Here is a 26,549-nt window from a genome sequence, read left to right as displayed (position 1 = left end):
GGCTGCTCAAATGCGAGCTAGCCCTAAGCGCCCTAAAGTCGATTCTTCCTCTTCTGGTGCACCTCCTCCTCCTCCTCCTTCTTCAGGTGATCTGGTTGCTAATGCGTATGTCGATCCGACTGCTGCTGCTGCTGCTACTCCACCTTCTACTTCGGATGTTTCCAACATTAATCGTGATTTGAACATTGTCATGATTGTTCATGCAGCTCATGGTCAGCTGTTGGTGGACGTGCTTACCGACCTTCAGGTTTTGAGGGCAGATTTGGTGAGTTTTAGACGATCACCTCTACCACTTCCTTTTGATGATGAGTGATCACCCTTTGGCAATTCGTCACAAAAAGAGGAAGTACATATGGATAGGAAATTTTGTTAATAGGGAGAGATTTTTGTTGTTTTGGAGCTGTGGAGTTTTAGATTGTATCTAGGTGCTTCATCATGTATTTATATTTTTTGGCTCATGATGTATTTTGTTTCATTTAGGTTGTCTATGATAGAGGAAGATATTGTGATGTGTTTATTTCTGTTTCTTGTTTCACATTGTGCTACATTGATTATTGATTTATATTTATGAGGTTATTCATGATATATGTCTTGTAGTTTATGTTATGTGAAATCAAAATTTTATTTTGTTTTACTTGTTTTTTTCACACATGCGTTTATGTGTTTGTTAAGTGTTACAGGAATATACAGGTTGATTCAGTCATGCTACTGTCTACACTTACAACTGATAGATAGTAGTAAGGTTGAATTTGTTTTGTTGGGCAATGTTTTTGTAATGAGCTGTTTTTTTGTAAACTTTGAGCACTTTGTTTAGTTTGTGTTTTATCACGGATTGCCAAAGGAGAAGTTTGTTGGGTTCTAAGACTTTAGGTTTAAATGAATTAGAATTTCAATTTGTAATATTGGCAAACAATGATCAAAACATTTAGTCTTGTTTTAGACTTGCTCAAAGTATGTTTAAGTGTAAAGTTGGAATCGAGTGTACTATATGATTTACTGTGTAAATTTTCCTGGCTCGATCGATCGAAAATTAGACTCGATCGATCAAGCTTATGCAGATTTTTTTTTTTGTAGAATTTTTCAACTTAGCCCAAGCTTGTTTAACGTGTAGGGTTTTATGCTTTGCCTTAAGTATAAAAGGGAAAACTCTAGCCACGTTTTGAGGTTGCTCTTTATGCTGTGTGAGTGAATCTCTTGTGAGGTCTAGAGGTATTTGCCTTTATACACACTTAGGGTTTATAACCTTAAGATTGATGTCGAGAGCTTGGTGATCAATTCAGTTGCAATTTCAAGAGCTTAAAGATACACAAGCGGGAGTGCTTGTACTTGTTGTGAATCCAAGAAAGAAGTAGTCCGTGAACTTGGAGCTATCACATGGTCGTGGTAGCAAGTTTCCTACTCGAGGTAGCAATAGGATGTTAGTGGTCTGAGTCGTAATTGTGTAAACTTCAATTCTTTCATAGTGGATTTGTTTTACCTTAAGGATAGTAGGTTAAATCATTCTCAAGTTTTTTATCGATTTGGTTTTCCTAGGTTATCATATCGTTGTATTATTTTTTTCCGCACTTTATAATGATATGATATATTTGTGTAAACCTAGATATGATAATTTGACTAAGTAATCACTTGGCTAATTAACTAGGTCAATCTAGTTGTGTTTTAAGAGGTCTAAAAATAAACAGAAAGGATAATTTAGAAGAGTTAGAAAAGTAATAATACTCCAATCACACAATTTTGAAAATTTTAATTTGAGCCTAGACTCATCTCACGTTCTGTGAGCATGCTCAGAATTTTTCTTTAAATAATTTCATTTCTATAATGCATTTTCTATTTAGAATAAGTAACTGTGACGTAGAAAAGTTAAAAAATTCAGTACTTTCATAAAAATTTAAGTGATTAGATGTTATAAACTTATAATTATGGATAAAATTAGTATAAAATTAGTTTCGTATTCACCAAATTGTTTTACATCTTGCCATTTTAAATTTTGTTCCAATTTTTCTTTTAACCGTTTTCCTTTTTTTTTTTTTTTTTTGGGAAAAATTAATATAAATCAGGATAATTTTGATATAGTGAAAAGTATATATAAGGACACAAAAACCTAGCGGCCCAAACTCACTTAGAATATTGAAATTTATGCTATCCAGTTAGGCCCAAACCAATAGATATATGTAAAGAGAGTGGGGTAAAGCAAGTTGGGCTTAGCCTGAGGATTCAGACAAATAAGGAAGGAACAAAAGCCAAAGATTAAGGGTCAGTTTGGTTGGAAGGATGGAAAAGTGAGAGGAAAAAAATAAAGGAAGGATGGAAAAGTGGGAGGATAGAAAAGTTTTTAGTTTTCTTCATTTGTGTTTGGTTGAGAGGGTGGAAAAATGGAGAGATGGAAAACTTTTTGGTTTGGTTGAGAATAAGGTTTGTATAAATTTACTATCATGTCCCTCTTAAATAAAACAAAAAGTAATACATTATAATTTTTTAAAAATTTGTGTATAGATGAAAGTGGACATTTAAAAAAATAGCATAATAAATCATCCAAAAGTGTTTTCTTAAAAAAATAATAAAAAAAATTAAGAAAAAAAAAATAAGGAAAAGAAGAACCCACCACCTGACAAAACCAAAGAAAAAAAAAAGAAAAGAAAAAAAAGCCAAAAACGTTAAAAGAGGTGAGGGTAGTTTTGTTCAAATATTTTTCCCACTTTTCACTCCAATTTTCTCTCCAATTTGGAGAGATTGTATTTTGAAGGAGGAGGAGAGAAAACTTATGGGCCCCACCACTTTTCTCTCCCCCTCCCTCTCTCAACCAAACAGTGAAAAATGCCATTTTCCATTCTATTTTCATCTCCCTATTTTCCATCCTCCCTGTTTTCTCCCCAACCAAACATGCCCTAAGTATATTAATGGTTCTTTACAATCTCGCCCAAGAACGATGTTCCTGCACAAGGATGTACAACTCTCTCTCTCTCTCTCTCTCTCTCTCTCTCTATTCTTGTTCTAATCTCTTTTCCTTGATTTTTCTGGGAGGTCCTTTCATCTAGAAGTCCTCTTTCTTTATATACTTCTCAGCTAATTGCATCCTGGCCCTTCATCCACAATCCCCCAAACTCTCCTTAGGACACTTGTCCCTTTAAACTTCTGTTGAAGGTGGTAGAAGGAAATGCTTAACTATAAATTCTACTGTTTAGGTCACTTCCTCATCAATGAGCTGATAAAGCTGTTATTTGTCATTTAATATAGAGGTAGTAGGTGAGCTTTCACTGGAAACTTCCTTCACCAACCTTGACTCTTATTGAACACCATCCTCTCCATTCGACCTTCTAGGAAGTATTTTGTCCCCTCTCCTCCTATCCTTGGACGGATCCCCTCCTATCCTTGGACGAATCCCCTCCTCAGGCTTAGAATACTTTTATAATGATAGTCACAGCTTGTTGTATCCTTCCTCGGTCCTCGAGTCCCCACAATAGCCCCCTAAAACCTTGCTATTAGCCCTGAGATAAAAAGTAAGGTTTTAGTTGTGCAATCCTAATTGGTACGTGCCAGACGCGTTCCCACGTGGTAACGTTTCTTCATCTGTCTTCAGCAAGTTCTTGACACTTTGGAATCCACGATCTCGCATTTATTGTGTCAGGTAGCTACTTGTCCCTTCACGTTCTATAATGTGATGATAATCCTACAGTCCTCATTTACCCATATTTACAAGCGGAAATTTTACCACTCATTTTTCACCCCTATATAAAGAGAGGCTGAGGCTGATTTTGCTCCATTTATTCACTTTGCAACTTTTTCATTGAAGCAGCAATTCGAGAAAAGATTCTTTTATTGCTTGCAGGTGTGTCTGGATTCATTTACTTTTATATGTAAATTCTTCATTACCTACACCATTAATTTCCATAGGTAGATTTGCTAAGTTAGTGGATACCCCCGAAGGCATGGCCTTCTTTAGGGCTCAATATAGGATTCCTAACGGTGTTGATCTCCAACACTGTGAGTTAGGCGAATGGCTGGTCATGAACAGACCTCCTGGCTTAGTAGTGATTCCGATGATCTCTTTCATAGAAGGTGGGATGGAAATTCTCATGGGTAGGGTTACTAGAGACTTCCTTATGAATTACAGGTTGACCCTTACACAATGCTCCCTCAACGTCTTTAGTGTCCTTGGTAGCATAGATATGATAAACCGTAGATTGGGACCAACCTTACATAGCATGATGTGAACTAGGTATACAACTGTCAAAAAGGAAAGGAAACCAACTACTATATCAAATGTTGGGTCCCAGCCGTTAGGTTAATTTCTTGTATGCTTGAGTTAAACAAGGGAATGAACGAGGACTTTCTCATCATCTCAAGAGACAAGCGTGATGGGTTGCACTGTCCCACCCAAGATAAGGAACCAGGTAAGGTTCCCACAAACATTAGATGCGAGTAGGATTTTCACATTTAGATAAAGAAAACTTATATAAGGATTTTTCTAATCTATGACTTATGTTGCATGTTTATTGGTAAACGAACATCACACCGCCCAAAATAAGAGCTTAGTGAATTTTCCTAAGCCAAACTGCATCCTCAAGTCAGAAATTTTTCTTCACAGAGACGGTCAGCTTCGGGTGGTGCATGTGATCCTGGGTTTTAACCCTATCTCCAAACGTTTCTATAGCCCTAAACATGTAATCAGAGCTAAGGATCCAAGGCTAGCTCTAATTGACGTAGTAGTTCCGGGCTTCTTGATAACAACTCCTCCTCCATCCGGAACACAAGACGCCCAACTTCCAGCCATACTCGTAACCAAACTCCTTTATTCTCAAGAGTCACCTATACCTTTAGATGACGAAGCTGAGAAGCGCACTCCTGAAGCCACCCAGGAGGTGACAGATAAGGACTTTGAAGTCTTCTATAGGCAAGAAGACCCCGAAGACCTCCCTGGCCCTTCCTAATGCCATTTACTTCTTACCCAAATCAGCATTAGCCAAGAAGAAGCCAACATCCCTGAAGGAATGGTGCTCGAGGAAAAGACCCCAGACTTGCTGGCATTGCTCACACCCACACTGGGGGTGCCTTCTTAGCAGTTCCCATGGTACCTCGACCACCAACTCCTGCCCTTACAGTTGCGTTCCCATAGTGTCTCGACCACCAACTTCTGCCCTTACAATTGCATCCTCTGGTGACGCCACTGATAAAAAAAGAAATAGAGGTCAAGGGGGCAAGGGATCAAAGGATGTTGAAGAGGGAGAGCTCACACACCCTTCATAGTAGCCCCCAGCCAAGGAGGCCTAAACGACTAGGGCTCAGCAGAAGAAGAATGCTCCCTCCGTAGCTTTTAAAGGCATTGAAAGGGGACAACATTCGAAGGCTTCCGTATGGAAGCCCTCGTTTGTTTTGAGTTCTAGGGACCCAGTCATGGATGACACCACCCTAAGGGATCCCCAGAAGGGTAGGTCAGGCATCCTTTCAGAATGCCTTGAAAAGGCTCTTCTCCTTCCTGAGGATATGCACGAGCTGCAATCCTTGAGGAAGCGCAAGGTCTTTCTCTTATTTAAGAGATACCTTGCTAAGGTTTATACCTATCCTTTACTCTTATACACTTATGCAAAATTTATACAGATACTTATACTTAACATTTTTTTGCAGTTGATGCAATCAACCTTCATGGCTGAGGAATGGGTGGACCATGCCTTGGGTCAAGCCCGCGAAGTTGAGGGCAAGCTGGAAACGGCTAAGAAGGCCCATGTTGATTTCAAGAAAAGGCTGAAAGACGTAGTCTTCCACCTGGCCGAGGTAGAGAAATCTCAGAAGAATGCTGAATCTGCCTTGGCTGGTTATGAGAAACAAGCTGAGGAGACCAGGGCTACCCAGGAAAAGGCCGAGAGTCAGCTAGCCTTGACCATGGTGAAGGTCAAACAGCAACAAAAACAGCTGGAGGCCAAGGATGTTGAGAAGGCTAAAGCCGAGCAAGCGGCCTATGACACGGGCATGACCAAGATTGCCGAGAGTCTGACGGCCCAACTCTAGGATGTTGCTCGAGCCTTTTGCCTCGAGGTGTGAGGTTAAGCCCTCACCGCAGTTGGAGTTAGTACTGAATTAGAGCTTAGGGCTCCTAATAAAGTATACTATCCTTTAGCTCTGCGCCTTGCCCCTAGCCCTACTTAACCTGCAGCTGACCCCAGCTCTGCCTTTGCCTCTACCTCAGCCCAGCCCACCACTACTTCAACTGCTACACCCGTGGTGGAAAAAGAGCAAGATCAGCCTCCTCCATTATTTGTTATGGATGTGGACTCAGAGGTGGCTACTGAAGTTGGGCAGCTGAAGATGATGAAGAAAGAGAAGGAAAAATAGAAATAGAAAGAGGCCTCGGTGTAGCTTAGTCTTAGGTTAAGAACTATCATGAAATTTTGTACTCGGGCCAAGTTTTTTTGATGACCTTATCTTTCTCTTATTGTAAACCCATTCCTGAGCATTAATGAATATCCAATTTTTACTTTGCACTTTTACTCATCCAAGTATAATTTCTGTTATTTCCTTTTTTTTTAATATTATCTAAAACGTGTTAACCTATGTTTAACTTAATTTATTCCCAACACTATTCCATCCAATCTTGAATGACTCTTAATAAAGTTGTTGGATTGACACTTAATGTAACTTGCAATGATATTCTGGCACTTAGTAAAAATTTCAAGTTAGACTTACCTTATCTCGAACTTAGGATGCTAAAAGACCAATCTACCCAGAACTTGTGATCCGAGGAGGTGGGCAAGACTTATGATTTCATCCAACACTTAGAAAATTTCATGTAAAGGTTAATTTATCCAAGGTCTATGACTCAAGGGGTCGAATAAGACTGAGGTTCTTTTTAACACTTAGAAACTTTTTGTATAAAAGTTAATTTACCCAAGGTTTGTGACCCGAGGAGTTGAACAAGACCGAGGTTTTGTTTAACACTTAGAAACTTTTTGTATAAAGGTTAATTTACCCAAAGTTTGTGATCCGAGGAGTCGAACAAAACCAAGGTTTTGTTTAACACTTTGAAACTTTTTGCATAAAGGTTAGTTTACCCAAGGTTTATGACCCAAGGAGTCGAACAAGACCGATGTTCTATTTAACACTTAGAAACTTTTACACAAAGTGCTTATAATACAACCTGCAACATTAGTGAGAAATAAATGATCCAGACATGAATAAAAAGAACCTCATATCATTAATAGTAATAACGCCACAAATTGTTTACATTCCAAGGTCGTGGTATCACATTTTCATCTAGGTCTTCCAAATAATAAGCTCCAATGCCCGCCACTAATGTTATTCTATACAGACCTTCCCAGTTGGGGCCTAACTTCCCCTAGGCTGGGTTCCTGGCTATTCCAACCACCTTTCTCAGAACTAAATCTCCTGGGGCTAGTGGTCTTAGCTTCACTCCTTTGTCATACCCCTGCTTAAGTCTCTGCTGGTAATGTGCCATTGTCACTGTAGCCACTTCTCTTCTCTCTTCAACCAATTCCAAGCTGGTTGAGAGCAAGTGATTATTCTCCTCGGCGTTGAATTGATCAGTTCTTAAGTTTGGGAACCCTGACTCAAGGGAAATTACTGCTTCAGCCCTATAAGTCATTGAAAAATGAGTCTCTCCAGTTGATTTTCGGGGGGTAGTGCGATAAGTCCATAGCACATGGTGCAATTCATCCACCCACCTTCCCTTGGCATCATCCAACCTTTTCTTCAATCCAGACACTATAGCCTTATTAGTAGCCTCATCCTGCCCATTCCCCTATGGATAAGCAAGAGTAGAATATCTATTCCTAATCCCCAACTCCCCACAGTATCTTCGGAATGCCTTACTATCAAATTGAAGCCCATTGTCCTAGATCAATGTATGTGGGACTCCAAACTTGGTGATGACATTTCTCCATATAAACCTCTTAGCATCTACATCTCTGATATTGGATAAAGGTTCAGCCTCTACCCACTTAGTAAAATAGTCTGTCTAGACGATGAGCCATCTTCCGTTGCCTATGGCTCAAGGAAATGGCTCCACTATGTCTAAGCCCCACTAAGCGAAAGGCCAAGGACTGGAAAGTGGGTTCAGAACCCCCTCCCTTCCCCCCTCCCCCCCCTTGGCCAGTCACTCAGGGTAAGAGATTTCCTTGATTGCCCCTGCTTGCTTAAGTTTATTAACTTCAACCTTTCTACCTCAACATGCTCTTTTGACGAGCGCCGTGGTGGTTGCTTTCATGTAAACTCATCTTAATTCACATTTAGGCGATGACATATAACTCTGAATCAATCCCGTGCAAGTCATAAGTGCTTCAGGCAAACACATCAATATTATCTTCCAGAAACTTCATCAACGCTACTTTCTCCAAGGGCGGCACTTGAAATATTTCTCCTCATTTTGACCAATCAAAACTTTCCAATTCCTTGGACAGCACCCCGTGCGACTCATCTCAAGTCCTACTTCGGGACCCTTTGATTATTATGGGATTTTCTCCTCTTCTGCCACGGCTTGATCTGCTGGTTGCCATGTAATGGCTACTATCAGACACTGCCTAGCCATTGCTTAACTTTTTACTAATTTCCCTACTCTTCCTTGTGTGGGGTACTTAACTTTCACGTGTAATGTTGACGAAACTGCTCCCATAGCATGAAACCATGGTCTAGCAAGGATAGCTGTGTAAGGGGAATAAGCTTCAACTACAATGAAGTCAACTTGCACCTCTTCGTCTCCAGCCTGTACAGGTAACCTTATCATCCTGCGAGGGATTACCAATCTCCCATCAAAGCCCACTAGTGGTGAATCGTGCTTCTCCAGGTCCTCAGGCCTGAGATTTAACCCTTTATACAAGTCCATGTGTATAATCTCTGCTCCACTTCCCTGGTCTACCAGGACCCTTCTTACATCATACCCCCAATCTGAATGGTTACCACCAACGCATCATCATGTAGCTAGAGCGTCCCCTCCTTATCTTCTTCTGAATGACCTAAAGTGAGCATGGCCACCATTTTGGCCTTTTTGCAAGCCTAGCTCCTGTCTTCCAAGTTGGGACTTGAAACCATAGACATAACCCCCGAACAAGCTCCAGCATTGCCCCTGGGCTTAGAAAAATAACATTAATTATGCCTAGGGCTGGCTAAGGAGCTTCATCCCTTTTATACCCAACTTCGGGCCGTCCGAACTGACTGGCAAGTTGGTACAAGAACTACCTTAACTTCCCTACCTTCACCAGTTAGCCTAGATGATCACGTAAAGTCCTACAATCTTCAATTGTGTGTCCTTTTTCTTGATGATAACGATAGTAAAGACTCTGGTTTCTCTTAGATGGGTCCTCACCCATTTTATTGGGCCATTTGAAATACTGTTCATTTTTTATCTTCCAATATTTGATAGATAGGCTCTTTAAACAACGAACTAACCACCTGAGCACCTGTAGACAATGTCTAGTTGGGGAAATCTCTCCTTGACCGGTTATTGTGATATCCTCCTCCTCGAGGATCCCTCTTCTCAGGAAAAGCCTTCACCTTGCCCTTTCCCTGGGTTTGATCTTCCTCTACTTGTTTGTACTGATCAATGCGATCCATAAGCTCGCACATACTAAGGGCAAACTTCATTGTTAGTGACTTTCTTAGCTCATGCTCTGTCGAAAGCCCTACCCTAAAAGTTCTCACTTCCACATCCTCAAAATCCCCATCTATTTCATTGTACATTTCGCAATATCTGTCTGAATAGGTCTTGAAGGTCTCCTCTTCCCTCATCGCCATAGACAATAGATAGTCAAAAGGTTTAGGGACCTTACTACACGTCATAAATCTAGCACCAAATGCCCTTGTCGACTCCTCAAAGGACCTTAATGACCCCTCTTCCAAAACATCAAACCACCGCATAGCCACAAGTGCGAGGCTGGAAAGGAATACCTTGCACATAAGAGCTTCATTGCCAGAATGGACTGCCATCTTCTAATTGAAGTGGCTCACATGCTCCATAGGATCAAACCTTCCATTATAGATGGTGAAGTTGGCTGTGAAAACCGGTGGGGGAGCATGGCCTTGTTGATTCTCCCACAAAGGGTGACTTTGAGATTTGACAAAGTGCTTTGCTCATTGCATCATTCCCTATGCTGTGGTGAGATGACTCTTGCCCACGCTTGAACTTGCCTTTTTCCAATTTATCTTGGTGTGAAGACGCTGAGAAGGACTCATTAGATGGGGTNACCTTTTCCAATTCCTTGGACAGCACCCCGTGCGACTCATCTCAAGTCCTACTTCGGGACCCTTTGATTGTTATGGGATTTTCTCCTCTTCCGCCACGGCTTGATCTGCTGGTTGCCATGTAATGGCTACTATCAGACACTGCCTAGCCATTGCTTAACTTTCTACTAATTTCTCTACTCTTCCTTGTGTGGGGTACTTAACTTTCACGTGTAATGTTGACGAAACTGCTCCCATAGCATGAAACCATGGTCTAGCAAGGATAGCTGTGTAAGGGGAATAAGCTTCAACTACAATGAAGTCAACTTGCACCTCCTCGTCTCCAGCCTGTACAGGTAACCTTATCATCCTGCGAGGGATTACTAATCTCCCATCAAAGCCCACTAGTGATGAATCGTGCTTCTCCAGGTCCTCAGGCCCGAGATTTAACCCTTTATACAAGTCCATGTATATAATCTCCGCTCCACTTCCCTGGTCTACCAGGACCCTTCTTACATCATACCCCCCGATCTGAATGGTTATCACCAAGGCATCATCATGTAGCTAGAGTGTCCCCTCCTTATCTTCTTCTGAATGACCTAAAGTGGGCATGGCCACCATTTTGGCCTTTTTGCAAGCCTGGCTCCTGTCTACCAAGTTGGGACTTGAAACTATAGACATAACCCCCGAACAAGCTCCAGCATTGCCCCTGGGCTTAGAAAAAATAACATTAATTATGCCTAGGGCTGCTAAGGAGCTCCATCCCTTTTATACCCAACTTCGGGCCGTCCAAACTGACTAGCAAGTTGGTACAAGAACTACCTTAACTTCCCTGCCTTCACCAGTTAGCCTAGATGATCACGTAAAGTCCTACAATCTTCAATTTTGTGTCCTTTTTCTTGATGATAACGATAGTAAAGACTCTGGTTTCTCTTAGATGGGTCCTTACCCATTTTATTGGGCCATTTGAAATACTATTCATTTTTTATCTTTTCTAGTATTTGATAGATAGGCTCTTTAAACAACGAACTAACCACCTGAGCACCTGTAGACAATGTCTAGTTGGGGAAATCTCTCCTTGACCGGTTATTGTGATATCCTCCTCCTCGAGGATCCTTCTTCTCAGGAAAAGCCTTCACCTTGCCCTTTCCCTGGGTTTGATCTTCCTCTACTTGTTTGTACTGATTAATGCGATCCAGAAGCTCGCGCATACTAAGGGCAAACTTCATTGTTAGTGACTTTCTTAGCTCATGCTCTGTCGAAAGCCCTACCCTAAAAGTTCTCACTTCCACGTCCTCAAAATCCCCATCTATTTCATTGTACATTTCCTAATATCTGTCTGAATAGGTCTTGAAGGTCTCACCTTCCCTCATCGCTATAGACAATAGATAGTCAAAAGGTTTAGGGACCTTACTGCACGTCATAAATCTAGCACCAAATGCCCTTGTCGACTTCTCAAAGGACCTTAATGACCGCTCTTCCAAAACATCAAACCACCGCATAGCCACAAGTGCGAGGCTAGAAAGGAATACCTTGCACATAAGAGCTTCATTGCCAGAATGGACTGCCATCTTCTAATTGAAGTGGCTCACATGCTCCACAGGATCAAACCTTCCATTATAGATGGTGAAAGTTGGCTGTGAAAACCGATGGGGGAGCATGGCCTTGTTGATTCTCCCAACAAAGGGTGACTTTGAGATTTGACAAAGTGCTTTGCTCATTGCATCATTCCCTATGCTGTGGTGAGATGACTCTTGCCCACGCTTGAACTTGCCTTTTTCCAATTTATCTTGGTGTGAAGATGCTGAGAAGGACTCACTAGATGGGGTTCTAGACCTATGGCGATACGAGCAATCCCTACTTTCCCCTGATCCATCACTTGATGGGGGTGATGGACTCCTTCTATCACGCTCCCTTTGCCGTAACTTCCTACGCAAATGATCTATCTCAAGCTACAATTTTCACATCTCCTGATCGTGTGAAACATGATTCTTTGTCCTTGAATGACTCCTTTTTAGTACACTCCATATGGTAGGATTCTACCGTAACACTTGGCGTATAATGTCTGTCTCTCCTTCTCTCTAGATTAACAAACTGATTTTCCCTCTATGAACCAACAGATTCTTCCCTATTCTGTTCCAGGTTGGCCATGGCTAACCAAAAACAAACCCACAACAAAACCTTGCTTCCCACAAACAGCGCCAATTGTAAAGACATAAAAACCTGGTGACCCAAACTCACTTAGAATAGTGAAATTTGTGCTATCTAGCTAGGCCTAAACTAATAAATATTTTTAAAGAGAGTGGGGAAAAGCAAGTTGGGTTTAGCCGAGGATTCAGACAAAGAAGGAAGGAACGAAAGCCAAAGATTAAGTATACAAATGGTTCTTTACAATCTCGTTCGAGGATGATGTTCTTGCACAAGGATGTACACTTCTCTCTCTCTCTCTCTCTCTCTCTCTCTCTCTCTCTCTCTCTCTCACACACACACACACACACACACTATTTGGTGTGTTGTTGCAGGCCACCAAAAACAAAACATGTACTCCTAAAAGTACATATAGTGGTGTGAGTAAGGATCATTCCCACAAAGAGTATCTAGCCTAGTTTTATGCTACGTGAACAAGGATGGGGGGAGGGGGTTTTGAGTACAAGGCAAATAATTTTAAGAAAAACAACTAAGCAACAATTTAAATCAAAGTATCAAAATCAATCAAGAGAACAAACCTTAGTCTAAGTCAACATCCACCATCAAAATATTATAATTGATCATCGATGCAAGCATATATCAATTCATACTTTGAATATTCACCGTTGGAACTATTTTCCTATTTCTCTTTAGTCGCAGTTAATTAGAAAACAAGCGATCTAATAAACCCTAACTACTAAACAACCCGAGACAAGTGCTAAAGGTTTAATCTAGTAGCAGCCTTAAGAATTAGAGAGATCGATGAAACTAAACAACACAAGCACAAGCGGTTGTATTTAATTTAGTCGAGCGTTCTTTCTAAAATCTAATAATTTCTGACGCAGCAAATCATTAAATCTTGGTTGCTTCACAAATTAGAGAGATCAAACAATTACGGATTTGATATCTAACCTAGCAGTAGATTGCAACGAATAAAAAGTAGTAAGCCCCCTAGTAATTAAATGAGATAACCATGAAAATAGGCACAGAAGAACATATGATATTCAAAGTATAAATTGAACAATAAAAACAAATTAAATCTCACAGTTTTATTGATTCCAAGGCTTCAGTTTCCTTCGACGAAGTATAAAAGTTTACCCAAGCAGGACCATGATAAAAACTCAAGGGAGAAGTTAGAGAAGAGGGGAGAGAGAGGCGTGTGTGTCCAATCTAATTTCTCCTCCCTTCTTTTATACATTAATGCCCCCTTTCCCAAGCCTACAAAATCTCCTAAAAATATTCTAAATAATAATATCCAAATCTGACTAACTAAGCAAAATATTAAAAATAAAACAAAGTCCTAATATAACTAGGAAAGTGGTGTTTTTCAACTAGAATTTTCATGCACCAGATCTGGAAGCTTCTAAAAATAAACCGCATCAGGTATTAGAATTTCAGGCAAAGGAACATTCCAGAACGTTAGCAGTGCAAGTGCAGCAATTTCAAGCCCGATTTCGACCTTGATGCAGCCAGTATATCTCAAAACTCAAAACATGAAAGTTGTAAATATTTTTCTTGGCGTTCCATAGCATCTTGAATCATCTCAATCGGAGCTCTGATGAGAGAATTATGCCTAGATTACGAAGTAATGTTGAAACTGTCCAAAATCGCCCAATTAGCTACGTTTTGCACTTAATGCCTCCATTTGCATCCTAAATCAAAATATAAGAATAATGAGTACATTTAGGCACCAAATAAGTATAAAAGACTAAACATTAAGGGAGAAAAATATGACAATTTGCATTCTCATCACTATTCTTGTTCTAATCTCTTTTCCTTGATTTTTCTGGGAGGTCCTTTCATCTGGAAGTCTTTTTTCTTTATATACGCCTTAGCTAATTGCATCTTGGCCCTCCATCTACAATCCCCCAGACTCTTTAGGACACTTGTCCCTTTAAAATTTTGTTGAAGGTGGTAGAAGGAGATGCATAACTACAAATTCTAATATTCAGGTTATTTCCTCATCAATGCAATTGATAAAACTGTTGCCAGTCATTTAATGCGGAGGCAGTAGGTGAGCTTTCACTGGAAACTTCCTTCACCTACCTTGATTCTCACTAAACACCATCCTCTCCATTCAGCCTTCCAGGACGTATTTTGTCCCCTCTCCTTCTATCCTTGAGCAGATTCCCTCCTCAAGCTTAGAATGTTTTTTAAATGATAGTCACAGCTTGTTGTATCCTTCCTCGGTCCTCAGGTCCCCATAGTAGACATCAAAAAAAAAAAAAAAAAAATCAACTATTTTACAACATTTTTACAAACTATTGATGTGGAAAATTCTTATTAGAATATAGATCCACCACTAACATCACATTTATGTTTATCAATGATTATTTGAAAATTACTAAAACCACATCAACAGTTTGTAAAAATGTTATAAAATAGTTTGTGTCTGTAACATTACTCTTATAAATAGTTAAATACAAATACATATATAACAAATTTAAGGCTAAACTAACTCCATCAAATATGGATTAAAAAGAAACTAATTGTTATTTTAATTTGATGATATAAAGCAATCATAATGAGGTTTACGTTATAAATTCAAATTTTATAATATTTATAAAAATAAAATAAAATAAAGTGACGGATATTTTAGTGAGAATTAAAAGTTAGTAGAGTTGAGTTGTAACAATACTTTACGGTAGTTTACCAAAAAAAAAAAAAAAACAATACTTTTCAGAATTACGGTAAACATCACTGAATGGATTGGGATCAGATTGGAAGGATGGAGATTAGAGAACAGCACCCAAGTGAAAACCTCTGATGAAATGAGGTTGGATTTGTTTGGGCCAACTCATTCGATTATTGAGCAGATTGGCCTGTAATGGTGGACCACGTTAACCAGTATAATTGGGCTGGTTTTAACTTGCTTTAGATTTGGTTTGCTTTACGACCAAGAGCGTGCGTTTATAGGGGGACAAGAACTTGTCAACTTGGTCCTTGAAAGCTTCGTACCATTCCAAAATTTGTTCAGTATTCCTGAAACAATATTCCCTCTTCAGTTCCACTATAAATTGTCTGTAAATTTGTGAGAAAAGATTGCTCTAGATTTCAGAGTTCTTGGTTAGTGGATTAAGACTTAAGACGGTCTGCCTCTTTGAGAATTGAACAGTGATAGAAAGAGGAAAAAAAAAAATCAAAATCAAAATCAAAAGCAATCTACTAAAAAAAATAACAACTAAACAAAACAAAAGGGATATGTCATCTTGAGGTATAAAACCGATAAGGCAATGATACACTTTCATTTGTTTTTTTTACATCTACTATCATGTGTTAAAATGTGGATATTTCCACATCAATTGTGAATATTGATGTAAAATAATAGACAAAAACAAATGTAAAATGATATTTTTCCAAACTGATACGCATTATGTAGTTCTTTTTTTTTTTTTTTTAGTGGGGAAGGATGAAATTGATCAAATTAAGGTATTTTTTTGTTGGATTTTGTTAACGTATGTCCTATAAAGGCAGTGGTTAAGATGCATGTAATGCTTTATTAAATTATGAGGACGGAGCAATTATGTACGACAATTGAAAATTCCTGAAAACGCGAATCTCTCAAGAACCGGTGAGCATGGTCCAACCATCCAATATTGGTTTGGTTTTGTTGCATTATAGAAACAATGGTGAAGATTTCCGCAGACTTTTAAAATCTTTTGATGTCTTACAGAGGACATGAAAGCCAAACCTACAAGAGAAATTATACAAGATGCTATCTTCCATAGTTCCATTGTTTAATTGCTTGCTATTTGCACTACTTCCTCATGGCTGCTCATATATGCTTCTAAAATATTTTTTTGTTTTACATAAAACGGAAACAATAATAATAATGACAAAAAGTTATTATATTTGAGGAAAAGAATTTAAAGCTCAAATTCAGGAGCTTGAAATGCCGCTTTGACTAAATATCTCATCGTGCAACTATCTTGAAATTGTTAAGTAGCTTAAGCCCTATCCAAGTTCTGAGTGCATTGTTTTCACCTTCATAATTGCTTTCCGGTTTCAAAGCTGCTTTTGCTCCAAAAATACATCTGCTTCAACAGCCCCATCATGCAATCTGATGAGCCAGACTCAAGTGCAATGCATATGCTGTGGTCTTCTGGCCAGGTTCATGACTGCTAATAAGGACTCAAAGCACTCGATGACATATTTCCTCTGAAAGTAGTTTTTGAATTCATATCATTCATTTTCTACTATGACTCCATCGGCCAAAACAGTTGAGATTTATATTAGATAAGATTTGCACTATCTCCCTTTCAAACTTTACAAAAAAAAAAGCAGGGCCTAGCTACCCCCATTCTTTCGGAACCACTTAACCATCAAGGCATCTCAGCAAGTGTTAGCAATCTCTCAGAGGTTGCTTTCAAACACACCTACTTCGTAGTTTGAAAATGGGCACTAAGAAATACAAAGAAAAAAAAAAAAAAGATTCCTGCAACATAGATGAATGACTACTGCTTGCTGAGAGTTGCAGATGGGAAGTGGTTTATGGTGATGCATCTGACAACTGATAACCATCACTCCACATGAACCATCCACCCACAAACACACACAAAGAAAAAAAAAAAAAAAACTACGTACCAGATGCAAGCTACATAAAGAATCTCTGACTATGTTATTATAAAAGAATAAACACGATCGTGTTTCTAATCTTAGGTACCAATCAAGCTACAAACGTGTCTGTCAGCTGCATTTGACAGACCAAGTTATCTCAAACTGATTCAGAAGCATGTCAGATTCCATGAAGGCACTGAGATTCCCATACTGTATGGTTTATACTCTTAATTCTACATCATTAAAAAGTTACTTTTCTAACTTCTCATCTAGAGTGTACCTCAAACTCTTTACAGCATGATGTGTCCTTCTACTGGGGCTTCCAGCTGTTTGACTGGAATGGAATGCTGGTATTGTGAATGGAGAAGCACACGGTGAGTGTTGAGTTGAGAAGGGGCTCTGTGACATCCACTTCTGTTTGGGAAGAGAACAACCAAACCTTTCCCGGTCATACGGAGAAGTTGACTCTGCTGCTGCACGTTGCTTAGTGGCATCATCTACATATAGGAGATCATCAATCCTTGCCATTATGTTGAAGGCTAAGCTTTCCATCACTCTGGAATAGCTCTCAAGGATTGACTGCCCAACATCCTGCAGCATGGACAAAAATTTGTCTTCCCATTTAGCATATATGTTCATTCACTGTGTGATTTTGGAGGAGAAGGGAGTGTGAGGAGTTTTAAAGGAAAAAAAAAAAAAAAAAAAGATTCCTGCAACATAGATGAATGACTACTGCTTGCTGAGAGTTGCAGATGGGAAGTGGTTTATGGTGATGCATCTGACAACTGATAACCATCACTCCACATGAACCATCCACCCACAAACACACAAAGAAAAAAAAAACTACGTACCAGATGCAAGCTACATAAAGAATCTCTGACTATGTTATTATAAAAGAATAAACACGATCGTGTTTCTAATCTTAGGTACCAATCAAGCTACAAACGTGTCTGTCAGCTGCATTTGAGAGACAAGTTATCTCAAACTGATTCAGAAGCATGTCAGATTCCATGAAGGCACTGAGATTCCCATACTGTATGGTTTATACTCTTAATTCTACATCATTAAAAAGTTACTTTTCTAACTTCTCATCTAGAGCGTACCTCAAACTCTTTACAGCATGATGTGTCCTTCTACTGGGGCTTCCAGCTGTTTGACTGGAATGGAATGCTGGTATTGTGAACGGAGAAGCACACGGTGAGTGTTGAGTTGAGAAGGGGCTCTGTGACATCCACTTCTGTTTGGGAAGAGAACAACCAAACCTTTCCCGGTCATACGGAGAAGTTGACTCTGCTGCTGCACGTTGCTTGGTGGCATCATCTACATATAGGAGATCATCAATCCTTGCCATTATGTTGAAGGCTAAGCTTTCCATCACTCTGGAATAGCTCTCAAGGATTGACTGCCCAACATCCTGCAGCATGGACAAAAATTTGTCTTCCCATTTAGCATATATGTTCATTCACTGTGTGATTTTGGAGGAGAAGGGAGTGTGAGGAGTTGTAGAGGCACTTCATAAAAAAAGGTTTCAAGGTCCTTAATTGGTCCATGAGGACCTGTATCATGCCTGCATACAATCTTGAAACGCATTACCTCCTAATGTCCTGCAACATTATTTTTCATTTTGACAGTTTTCGTGTCTGAAAATGCCATAAAAGATGCTACAATGGCATGAGTTGAGGGATAAAATTTGCAAAAGAGATCTCTTTGTTGGGATCGCATGGTATATTTTACATTGTGCATATTGATATGCTGACCAGAGATGCTATTGATACCTAAACAAAACAACCAAAACAAAACACAGAAAGAGGATGACAAAAACTATAAGTTTCAAATGAAGATAAATGCTTAAGGGCTACACCTTATTATACTGAATCTTGCTCATGTCCAAAGCAGTCTGTGGGAGGCCAGGGAACCGTAGCCTTAAATTCTGTAAGAGGGTCTCAGCCCGATATGCTAGAAGCTTACTCTTTTCTATATCACCTACAAAGCCCTTAACCTTTCCACCCCATGATGATTTTCCAGCCTTTGCATGAATTGAATGACCTTTCGGATACTTCTGCCTCCAAATGTGCACAGCAGCCTCAATCCTGTTTGCTATATCCAGAGTGGTGTACTCTGAGGAAAGGTCTAAATAATCAAGAAGACACTCGGGGGAGAATTGCTCAGCAGTAATGTAACGATATATGATTTCTCCTAAACAAGCTTTTCCACTCTGAAAAATTAGTAGAAACCATGATGTGGTAAAGAATGAGAAAAATGAAGAAAATATACAAAACAAGTTAATTTCTTGAGCTGTAACATGCTCTTTGGAAGATAAAAATATAATTGCTCTTAAAATCAATGGACAATAGAAACCCTATACTAGTCCATGATGCATGAATCATTAACAGAGAATATAATTAAGATCCTCAAATAATTGCATGATAAAGAATCTGACAAGACTAGGCAGATCGCAAATTGAGATTACCTGGTGCATCCAACTACAGACCTCCTTCAGTGGGAGAGATAAATTGGAAATATAGAACAGTGCTTACATAAATTAACATCATCCAAGGAAGTTTAAGGAGAAAAATAAATTAAAATTAACATTTCTTCTGTACATAATTTGAATGAATGAATGAAATGATCTTGCCATGAAATATGGGTATGTAGACATGCAGAGACAGTTTGAATAGAAAGACAATGTCTCTTGATTTATTTCAAAATCATAACTATATGTCTCTAACTAGAAAGAAAGAAATTGAATTGTCCACCAAAGGATAAAACAAAAAGACTGTCATACAAACATGGAGAATTGGCACTGCATTTTCTTCTCATCCAAAACATATCAAAGACCTTATCATGGCAAGGGCAAGCACACAAGCAAAGGCAATTCAGAAGACCAACATATGCATGACCTAGATTTTTTATGTATTGACAGAGTATAGGAAATATTTACAAGCATAGGCTGCACTTGATTTCAGAATGTAGGCCCTAGATTCAGGAAAAGGAGACAAATTCTCAACATTAAGAACCTCATGTAGGGAGAAAATCCCCATAATCCAGACAAAAGAGACTTGTCATCAATATTATAATGCCATTAATACCAATATGGAGATAAAGTTAAAAGGTCACATGACATACTCAAGCATCTCTCACTATTAAACAACAATAAAGCAAGGACACATTTTAACAGGAAGACCGTAAACTGACCTGATCCCATATTAATCTGATTATAACTCAAGATTATCAAACAAATGAAGCCTCCTAGCTAACTAGATTCGATCCGAATGATTTGAATGAGCAAAAAGTTCATAATTTGAATGAGCCATAAATTTACTAAAACGAGAACAAACGAAAATCTACTTGATAATGGTAGGACCGTAGGAACTTCGTTGCTTGCTTACTAATGTTTTTCAAGAACCACATTACCAATACCTATGCCTCTACATATGTGTATGATAGTACTTGCACTTCTGTCCAATGTGACTAATAGTTAGTGAAGGATTTTGTTCACTGGAAGTCTGGAACCACAAAAAATTTTAGAGAATGTTAACCTAATAAGAGTAACAGTTAACCATCCCACCATTCCTGTCTTAAGGGAAAAATAACCTGTATTTGAAGAAATTTCTGCAACCCAACAGTAATTTTAACTGATACAGCCTTCAACAAGGAAAATGTAATTAACCATGGGCATGTCTTTGCTCGCATGTTGCAAGCAAATCTAACTGTGTAGAGTTTTATGTCCCTTAAAACTGTAATTTATCAGAAGCTAAACACTCTGTAATTCTCCAAATTACTTTACTATATATAAGTGAATCAGTAAATCTCAGTAAAAATTCTCTACCATACTAACTACCAAGAATAAACTGCAACAATCTCTTCAATTTATCAAAATTAATGGTGGTAGAAGGTCTAGCGTTTGTTACATCTGCAAGTCGTTGAAGAGTAGTTCACCTAATATCCATATCTGTCTCACAATCCATGTATTTTAATAGGAGAATACAATTTTAAAACAGAACAGAGTCCCATACCTTGGGCAAGCTGTCCAAGTAAGCAACTGGGACATCCATCTCAGCCAGAACACTGCTATTAATTGCCAAGGCAGCCTTAAGGATCTGATTTGTGCATTCCCTGGAGTGCTGCAATTTTTTCCTTACATCTTCAGATAAGCCATTTGGTGGGACCTTAGGGAAGGGCAGCCACCATTTCTCTTCCTGCCTAATTGAAGGTCTAACAGGGGACGTAGATAAATGATATGTATCTATGTCATTAGTTCCAGCAACAATTATCCCACGATCAACATAATAAAACTCAGAATCGTGAAACCCATCAAGAATGCCAAGCAGCATTGCATCTAGTTTTTTGAGTGCTGGAAGGTTCACATATAGGTCTGAACGAGGCCGAGTTACCATAACCTCAAAGGTCCCACCACCTGGGAATTCTTGCACAGATGGAATGAGCTCTACAATGGAGTCACTCACACATAAAAGCCATTCCATTTCTCGACACCACATTGATTTCTTCTGTGGAGCCAATGGCTCCAGCTTCCACAGCTCCCCAAACACAGTAGCTGCCACATAATTCATGCTAAGAATATAAGCATACACAAAATAGAATAAAATCAACTAAGTCCACTGTCGAGAAAACCATTTAAAACACACACAAAAAGGTTGTACCCAGCACACAAAGTAGGCAGCCCTACCCATTTGCACAAAAATTGAAGTTTCTAAAGCTAATGTTTTCTATCGCATTTTATTTCATCCCCCATCTAACACAAACACACAACAAATTACAGATGCATAATCTTAGCCAAAAAAACAAAAAAAAAAGACCAAATTAAGTAAGATCAATTATCATATTAAAATATGAAGGAAGAAACAGACCAGAGAGATTTGTGATGGCATTAGAGATAGCAAGAGCGGTACAAACTCCTTTCCCTCCACCTGACATATCTTCTCCGAGCAGAAGCTTAGCAAACCGCTCTTTCATCAACTCTAATTCTGCAACCACATAAAACAGAACCATGGATTAAGCCCAACAAGTTGAAAGAAATTTAGTAACTCAACCTTTTTTTTTTTTTTTTTTTTGGGTTCACAACAAAACCAAAGTAATCAGCTGAACTAAGGTCCCGATGCTGATTTAATCGAGAGTTAATTCCAGTTTTCCATTTCTTGTAAGAGTTAAACATGTTAAACTTGATCATATTAGGACTTAATACACACATTGGAGTAGTCAAATCTTTATAAGCAAAAATATATATAAAATTTAACCGTTAGATCTTACAAAAATAAAAACTGAATCCAAATATGACCGTTAAATTTTCCAAAAATAGATAAGTCCAAGAAAGAGAGAAGAATTGGAAACAACTAACCAGTTAACTCTCTCTCCGGTTTCTCAGTCTCGTCCTCCGCCGTAATCACCACGTGTCTGCCGCCAATCACCGGCAAAGTCACCGGAACCTGCGCCGGAAAAGCTGAATGATCGGAGAAGTCTGGTCCGGCGAGCGGAGAAGGCTCTGAATCGCAATCGTGATCGTAGTAGGGCCGACACAAAAAGCCACCACCGGAACTCTCGGACTCGCTGACGTCCGCACTGATACTGTAGCTCTCGAAGCGCTCGCTCAATTGTTCGAGCTCATCTTCTGACGAAACACTCCCCATTTGATCAAGAAGATCAAACACAACGTGAATCAAGGATCATAATGAACCGTACATTTTTTTCCATATGATGATGAAGATCGAATTATAGATTGAACTGTACACAAAATTTATGGTCTCTCAGAGTAAAGGCACTGAGCAGAGTGATAACAGAAAAGCTAATAAAGTTGATACTGCTACTACTGGCACTGAGAGTGAGTGAAACGTACTCTCTCCTTTTTCTCAACCTGTGTTTGTTTCGCAATCATGTGGTTTGATGAAATTGCCGTTGGGTTTGCGTTAACAGCACTGCAGGGACCACTACGGAGACAGGGGTAGCTACTTCCTCTAATAAAATTGATGATATGTCCACGTGGGGTTGTAGGGCGTGGAAGGCACAGCCTGCGGATTTTTTTTTTATTTTTTTGTTAGGTTACGTTTGGTAGCTTATAAGTGTCTGCCATTTGGGACAAGATGAATATTTTAGTTTGTTTTTGTTATTATATACGAGTCTTATTATATTTTTAGTATTATTTATAAGTCTCACTATATTATTCAGTTAACTTTTACGTTTATTTACTGTACTATTTATGAATCTCACTGTATTTTTTTTGCTTATTTTTGCTATTATTAATGGATTTTATTGTACTTTTTTACTAGTCACAAATCTCACTATACTATTTCAACTACATTTTAACTTTATTTATAATACTTTCAGCAAAATATTTTCGATTACAATTAAATAAGCTATTCCTGGATAGCTTTATTTATAGACTCTTAAAAGCATTCACAGCAGTGGAGGCATATTACTATATTGCTAAAATTTAGCTCTACAAACACAAAAATCTTGCTATAGCAGTGGAGCTAAATGTAAAAATTTTAGCTCCATTACTACAGTGCACATCTATAAATAGATGTGCACTATTCATGGGAGCTAAAAAAAATATATTATTTTATTCTACCAGTTGATTAAAATATTATCACTTTCACTGTGCCTCTCTCTCTCTCTCTCAGACTGTGCCTCTCCCTCAAACCGTGCCTCTCTTTCTCTCATTCACTCTCATCTCATCTCTGAAGCTCATCACTCTGGTCTCTCAAAGCTCATCACTCCAGTATCTCAAAACTCATCACTCCGGTCTCTCATCACTTCGGTCTCTCATTGACCCACCAGCCGCCATCCGCCTCAGACCCACACCACTAATCTGGGTTTTAAGATTTCTAATTGTGTGTATTGTGTGCTCTTGGCTTGGGTATCTTGAGGGTGAGATTTCTGGGTTTTTTTTTTTTTTTTTTTTTTTTTTTTTTTTTTTTTTTTTTTTTTTTTTTTTTTTTTTTTTTTTTAAAAGATTGGAGATTTGTGTTTTTTTTTTTTACCTGCTGTGGACTGCTAGTGGTGGTGTTGGTGGTGGTTATGGCTGTGGCTGAGGTAGAGGTGATTGTGGTTGGTGCTGTGGTTATTTTTTGGGTAGTGAGATATATTATTTTATTGTAGTAGTTATATTATTTTATTGTAATATTTATATTATTTTATTATGTTGAAAGCTAAAATAGATGCACTGCTGCAGCATGTGTATAGATAAAATAAATAAAGTAACTTTTGATAAAGTTAAAAAACTAAATTTTTAGTTTAAATTTTTAGCTCAACTTCTGTGGATGCTCTAAGATCTTGCTTGGTTAAAGATTTTTTTTAGTAATAGTGGGATGACAGTAACACACGCGCCGAGGTACCTTATGTAGCTTGCTATTTAAGGCCGTGCTTGGTTTAGGTCAATGTACGGAGAGGAAATAATTTTATGGATGGATTCTGCTAACTATTGTTTAATGAGTAATGACAAGTGTTATTTACTATAAATGACAGATCACCCGTTCGAGTTCGGAAATTAATTAATATAAAGCTTGACTTTCATATTCAAGAAGTCATCGTAGGATACACATTCTGCCAAAAAAATTAATAAATAAAATAAAATCATTGTAGGTTACACACAGGGGTGTCACCAAACCCCAAAAATTACATTAAAATTGTTCATAAAATGGCATAATTATACTGCTGCAAGTAACAATACACCACACTACATCACACTCTTTTTATATATTAATATATTTATTTTTTTAATATTAAATATATTATTAATAGTTTAATAGCCCTAATTTTCCCCAAAAAAAAAAAAGTTTTAATAACCCTAGCAAGTGTTAATTAGGAAAATCAGCCTAAAATAAAGAAGAATAAGCTCAATAGTTTAAAATTTGGCCAAAAACAAAAGGAAAAATCAATTTTGGGCTAGGCAGGAAAAATCAAAAATTTGAAAAACATACAGAGTTCAAACCATATTTTATACACCGCACCGCACATGTGACAGCAAAAATGAGATGCAGTGCGGTTATGGTTTTGGCTAAACTCTAAACCGCATCGCACTACACCGCACACATCGCACATGTGACCGCAAAAATGAAGTACAATGCAGTTATCATTTTGGCTAAACCATACCGCACCGCACTGCGAACACCCCTAGTTACACACAAAGGTTTTTAATATTGCTATCCATGTAGCGGCGGTTCTAAAAATATTTTTTTTGAGTGGTCAGAAAGAAAACTCGAATATATTGACATAATAAAAAACACGCAAATAGAAAAAGTTTTATAATCCCCTTAAACTAACAAGATTAAAAGGAAAAAAAGTAAAGGATGAGAGTTAAAATGAAAATTGAGGATGTTAATATGAGAGTAATAAAGTAAGAGAGAATCTAAATTGATAACAGAGAGAGACAAATTGAGAGAATGTGAGAGAGACAGAGAGTAATAGATGATAGTCGCTGCAATTGCAAACTGATCCGCTAAGGAGAGTGGAGTTGCCGCAGCATGGAGGTGAACTTATGACCACAGTATCTCTATAAGTATCAACTTTTAGGAAAAATTAAATTATGAATTATTTTTATGTAATGGTTGAATGAGTTATGAATCTGAATAATTAGAGGTTTTTATTTTTATTTTTTTTTTTAATAAGTTTTTTGTTGAATATTTTGTTCATTTGTTGTTATTTGGCCTAATCATGTTGTTGTTTGAACTATTTTTACTGTTAATTAGGTTCATTTTTATTATTGTTATTTGGGTTCTTTTTTGTTGAATCTTTTGTTCATTTGTTGTTGTTTAACCTAATCTTGTTATTGTTTGAGTTATTTATGCGCTATTATTTAGGCTAATTTTTATTATTGTTATTGGGTTATAAATATATTTATTTTTTGTTTAAAGGGTTATAGGATTATGTTTAGGGACCAAGATAATTTTAGTGAGAAATGTTATGTCCACAACAATTTTACAACAAATCCTAGGTGACAAGCTTTTATTGATGGATAAAATAAGTGATGTCAGTGGTGGGTTCAATTAAAAACTAATAACAATTTGTTACTTAAGATATGTTATGAAAATATTATATATATAGCATTATTCTATTTTTGTTAAACCCAAATTCTTGGAATTCTCAAGCTAGGATGTTTAATATTTAGACAAATCATGTTAGTTTGAAAATAATTATACATATAATTTTTTTTTAGGAAGTTAGGGTGTTCATTTGAACACCCCTGAAATGCAAATGGAGCTGCCTGCGTCCATGAGTTTGAAATCTATATTTTTTAATAAATTTGAATTTAGAGTAGGTACTCAGTACTCTCAATCTCAACTCAAACCTATCTTTTTTTATTCTTAAATAAGTGCACCGAAATGAATCAACTAAATCAAAATGTTATGCTAATGTGACTCAACAAAATTATAGCAACAATAAATACTGCATTTCATCTTTTAAATATTATTATATAGATTACAAACTTCAATAGGGTTAACAAGTGCCTTACAAGCACAAGTTATAATAGCATAGGTCATGTATCTTGTATCTTAGTTTTGTAATTGTAAATGTATAAGAATATTAAAAATTTTGAATATTCTTATACAATCACAAATTTTAATATTAAAGCTATCAAAATATATAAATCACATACAATCGACAATTAATTAAAATAGCTTATGAAA

The 26,549-nt window shown here is 37.9% G+C and overlaps 3 protein-coding genes and 1 long non-coding RNA gene across 6 annotated transcripts; all 4 read right to left on the bottom strand.

Moving 5' to 3' along the window:
• Positions 1-9,417: 9,417 nt before the first annotated feature.
• LOC112006750 (uncharacterized) lies at positions 9,418-9,930 on the bottom strand. Its single transcript, XM_024039063.1, has one exon. It carries the CDS (start codon positions 9,928-9,930, stop codon positions 9,418-9,420), a length of 513 nt encoding a protein of 170 aa, XP_023894831.1.
• Positions 9,931-11,222: 1,292 nt separating this feature from the next.
• LOC112038211 (uncharacterized) lies at positions 11,223-11,735 on the bottom strand. Its single transcript, XM_024071016.1, has 2 exons — positions 11,528-11,735; positions 11,223-11,473 (listed from the first exon to the last, which is right to left on the bottom strand). The coding sequence occupies exons 1-2, from the start codon at positions 11,733-11,735 to the stop codon at positions 11,223-11,225; spliced, it is 459 nt and encodes a 152-aa protein (XP_023926784.1).
• Positions 11,736-15,966: 4,231 nt separating this feature from the next.
• Positions 15,967-17,297, bottom strand: LOC136067243 (uncharacterized). The gene is made up of 2 exons (XR_010628739.1): positions 17,189-17,297; positions 15,967-16,509 (listed from the first exon to the last, which is right to left on the bottom strand). It is a non-coding gene; the product is annotated as an uncharacterized LOC136067243 (long non-coding RNA).
• Positions 17,298-17,770: 473 nt separating this feature from the next.
• On the bottom strand, positions 17,771-22,823 carry LOC112019973 (rop guanine nucleotide exchange factor 1). Of its 3 annotated transcripts, none has more exons than XM_024052529.2 (5): positions 22,265-22,823; positions 21,777-21,893; positions 20,925-21,463; positions 18,770-19,123; positions 17,771-18,322 (listed from the first exon to the last, which is right to left on the bottom strand). In XM_024052529.2, exons 1-5 carry the CDS (start codon positions 22,551-22,553, stop codon positions 17,981-17,983), a joined length of 1,641 nt encoding a protein of 546 aa, XP_023908297.2. In that variant the 5' UTR covers positions 22,554-22,823; the 3' UTR covers positions 17,771-17,980. The 3 variants fall into 3 exon arrangements, with proteins under 3 accessions (XP_023908297.2, XP_065628873.1, XP_065628874.1); XM_065772801.1 differs by lacking the exon at positions 17,771-18,322 and adding an exon at positions 18,329-18,512; XM_065772802.1 differs by lacking the exon at positions 17,771-18,322 and adding an exon at positions 18,329-18,475 and having other exon boundaries at positions 22,265-22,822.
• Positions 22,824-26,549: the final 3,726 nt, after the last annotated feature.

This window comes from Quercus suber, unplaced genomic scaffold (assembly GCF_002906115.3).
Source record: "Quercus suber isolate HL8 unplaced genomic scaffold, Cork oak 2.0 scaffold_64, whole genome shotgun sequence".
Classification (NCBI taxonomy): Eukaryota; Viridiplantae; Streptophyta; class Magnoliopsida; order Fagales; family Fagaceae; genus Quercus; species Quercus suber.
Note: the sequence above shows the minus strand (reverse complement) of the source record. Positions and strands in the feature narration are given on the sequence as shown.